The 3,474-nt window shown below is 34.3% G+C and overlaps 1 protein-coding gene across 1 annotated transcript; it reads right to left on the bottom strand.

Annotated features, from left to right (window-relative positions):
- Positions 1-824: 824 nt before the first annotated feature.
- LOC141654696 (uncharacterized) lies at positions 825-2,491 on the bottom strand. Its single transcript, XM_074461818.1, has 2 exons — positions 2,482-2,491; positions 825-1,405 (listed from the first exon to the last, which is right to left on the bottom strand). The coding sequence occupies exons 1-2, from the start codon at positions 2,489-2,491 to the stop codon at positions 825-827; spliced, it is 591 nt and encodes a 196-aa protein (XP_074317919.1).
- Between the last annotated feature and the right edge of the window lie 983 nt (positions 2,492-3,474).

Raw genomic sequence — 3,474 nt, 5'->3', positions numbered from 1 at the left:
GTTTGCTTACCCTTAATGCAACTAACACAGTAACAAAATCCAGTAAAGTCTAAAGTATCAAGTACTCCATCCTTTACTAATCTTTTTACCCTCTCAATGGAGATATGTCCCAATCTCCGATGCCACAAAATAGAGGAATTCTCATTCATAATACAACGTTTTAAACCAGCATTGACATGCATAGAATTATGAGTAATATTATTTTGCAGTTCAAGACGATATAAATTATCAGACAAAATACCATAACCAATAATTTCAGAATTTCCGAGAATACTGAATCCAAAGTCTGAAAAATTAAAGGTAAAACCCAAAGGTACAAGTCTTGATACCGAAATCAAATTTCTAGAGAAATTCGGAACATAAAATGTATTTTCCAAATGCAAAATAAAACCACTACTTAATATTAAACTGCATGTCCCAATGGCCTCCACATGTGAACTAATCTGGTTTCCTAAATAGATTGAAAGTTCACTGCCCACTGGTTTCCTTAGGTTTGTCATACCCTGCAAGGTATTCGAAACATGGATTGTAGTTCCAGAATCAATCCACCATGTATTATGATTAACATTAACCATATTAGATTCATAACAAACAAACGCATGAAAATTACCTTATTTTTTTAGCCAAGCCTTAAACTTAATGCAGTCTATCTTCATGTGTCCCTTCTTTTTACAGAAGAAACACGTAGACTCCTTCTTAATGGCTGGCTCAGCTGAAATCTTTCCCTTTCCCTTATCTTTAGTTTGACCCTTTTGCCTCTTTGAAGAAGAAGCAACAGTGAGGTTCACATTTTCACCTTCCTCCATTAACAATCTGCCCTCCTCTTAAACACACATGGCCATAAGTTCATTAATTGACCATTTATCTTTATGTGTGTTGTAAGAGATATTAAAAGGAGCATATTTTGGAGGAAGAGTGCATAAAATGAAGTGCACAAGGAAAGTGTCAGACATGGTAACTTCCAAAGTCTTAAGTTGGGCTGCAATATCTCTCATGCGCATGATATAATCACGCACACCTTTAGTCTCGGTGAGCCTCAAAGATGAAAACTGCATTATTAAGGTACTAGCAAGAGCTTTATCAGAAGTTGCAGACTGCTCATCGATGACCTTAATCAGATCTTTAACTTTAGTATGCTGATCGACAGAACCACGAATACTAGCACATATTCTGGTCTTTATGAACATAATGGAGAGACGATTAGATTTCTCCCACTTTTCATAAAGATCAATTGCTTCTTTAGTGCTTTCTTTAGTTACTTTAGGTGGTTCGTCTTTCCGAATAGCATAATCAATATCTAACCATCCCAACTGCAGTAGCATTCTCTCTTTCCAGACCTTATAGTTATCACCATTCAATTCAGGAATGTCAAATTTGACATCAGTAGAACTCCCAGGTAAAATTACTGCAAATATAATAAATAACATGCTTATTACCAAAATTGAGACTTAAACTTAATCATGCTTTACCAATGTAAATCATGCTCAAATATGTATCTAGAGACATAAAACTTGCCTGTGGGCTAAAGTTCTACTCAATTAGATACATATAAAAATTTTAACTTTATGACAATACTATCAAATCATATGCGTCTCTCAACTCCTGTGGGTAGATTAAGAAACAAGATTCAATATATTATCCTAATTAGACATACAAATACATACAACAAGATTCCTGTGGGTAAGTCTTATTATATTACATACGACTAATCACAAATAATGTCTAGTTTCCACATGAGATTCCAAATAAAATTTTAATTAATTAGAGATGCTGTGGCTATTCTCTAACTAACAAAATTTTGAATCACTCGACATTAAACATTAAACTTTAATCTATATACTAAACTTTATGTATATAGGAAAATCACCTGACCAAAAAACTTAATTGATCTAACTTAATATAAAGTGACAATACAGTATAAATATACTTGTACAGGAAGATAACTATGGCATCCTTATAGAGCTCAATCAAGAAATATGCAGCATAGAAAATAACGTTAACTGAATGACCAACAACTGAAGGGATGCTAAGTCAAAGTTCCGTATAAATCAAAGAAATATGCACTATCTAGTAGGCATTATAAAAGGATAATTGATGGTCACTTTAACAAACACTCCCAACAATACGAGGTTATCCCATATTCACATGAAGTATTCAACATCACATGTTCCCAGACAAATTCACAACTTTAACAATTGAATGGAACAATCTAGGTTATCTACTATTGTAAAAGGTACGAAAATATTCATACAACACACAATTACGAAACAAATGGATCCAAAATTTTATCTCAATAATTATACGGATAAACATACGTAAATCAGAGGAAAGCAATATCTCCGAAAAATTTAAGCAAGGCAGAGGCGATTATTCGCTCTGATACCAACTGTAAGTTTTATAGTCTAAAATTAACATGTTCTAGTCTCATAATGAACATGTATAAACTGAATGCGGAAGCGATAAAAGAGATCGATTACTTACCTCCAGCCATTGCTTGAAATATTTGATCCGTCCTAATAAATAACCCAATTCCTTATGCCCCAAATCTGACTTGGCTTCCAAACCCTCAGCCTCATAATTTAGATGGTGTATTTTCTTAATGAGGTAGGATTGGTGAACCTTAATCAGAATAAATATGTTCCCCTTATATAGACTCTTGCCATCAAAGAGTCAACTGAACAATTTCCTAAATTGTGAGTGGTAAGTTATGGGAGACAATAGTGGAAACAGAATCCAAGGTAAATTCCACCATACAATGGACCAACTTAATTTCCATAAAATAACTTAATTAAATATTAATATAATACTTATTTGATTTATGGAAATATCTTAGATAAGCAACCCAAGTGGTCGCTAAAATATCTAACTATTCAATTCGCAGTACACTGCATATTCTTTGAAAGCTTCATTGTCGACGCCAGCACGATCAAATGTGAACGGGTGAGAATAGTCTCGATCCAAAGCCACATGCGAAAGTGAATGTCCATTGTAATTATATGACTCCAATGGCACTGGTGGGACAATAGATTGTGAAGAACGCAATGCTACATGTTCTTTCCTCCTAATAATTTTGCAAATAGATAATAAAAATGGTATTTCAACCTTCACTTCTTCTTCTTCCCACGCCCTTTACGTGTTGTCGATAAAAACTATCTGGTCCACCCTTCTATTTAGAAGCGTAACCGAGCTGATTTGTGTTCAAGTTCAGACCGAAAATGTGGTTGAGCTCGGTATAGAATGTTGAGGCTTGGATCCGGCTAGCTTGGAGGTCGATGAATCTAATACTTGTTTGCGTCAGAGTGTACTGTTCACTACAACAATGATTAATAAAATAACTTGTATGATGGTATTTGGGTTCATTGTTAGGTGATTTATTTTCACTAAAGTAGTGCGGAACCGCTTCACCAAAATATATAAAAATTCGCATACTATGGCCTTGTTCTTTTGGACTGAAACTTATAGGATTTGAACTGA

This window comes from Silene latifolia, chromosome 5, assembly GCF_048544455.1.
Source record: "Silene latifolia isolate original U9 population chromosome 5, ASM4854445v1, whole genome shotgun sequence".
In the NCBI taxonomy this organism is placed as follows: domain Eukaryota; kingdom Viridiplantae; phylum Streptophyta; class Magnoliopsida; order Caryophyllales; family Caryophyllaceae; genus Silene; species Silene latifolia.
The sequence above is the reverse complement of the archived record's forward strand: the minus strand, read 5'-3'. Positions and strand labels throughout refer to the sequence as shown.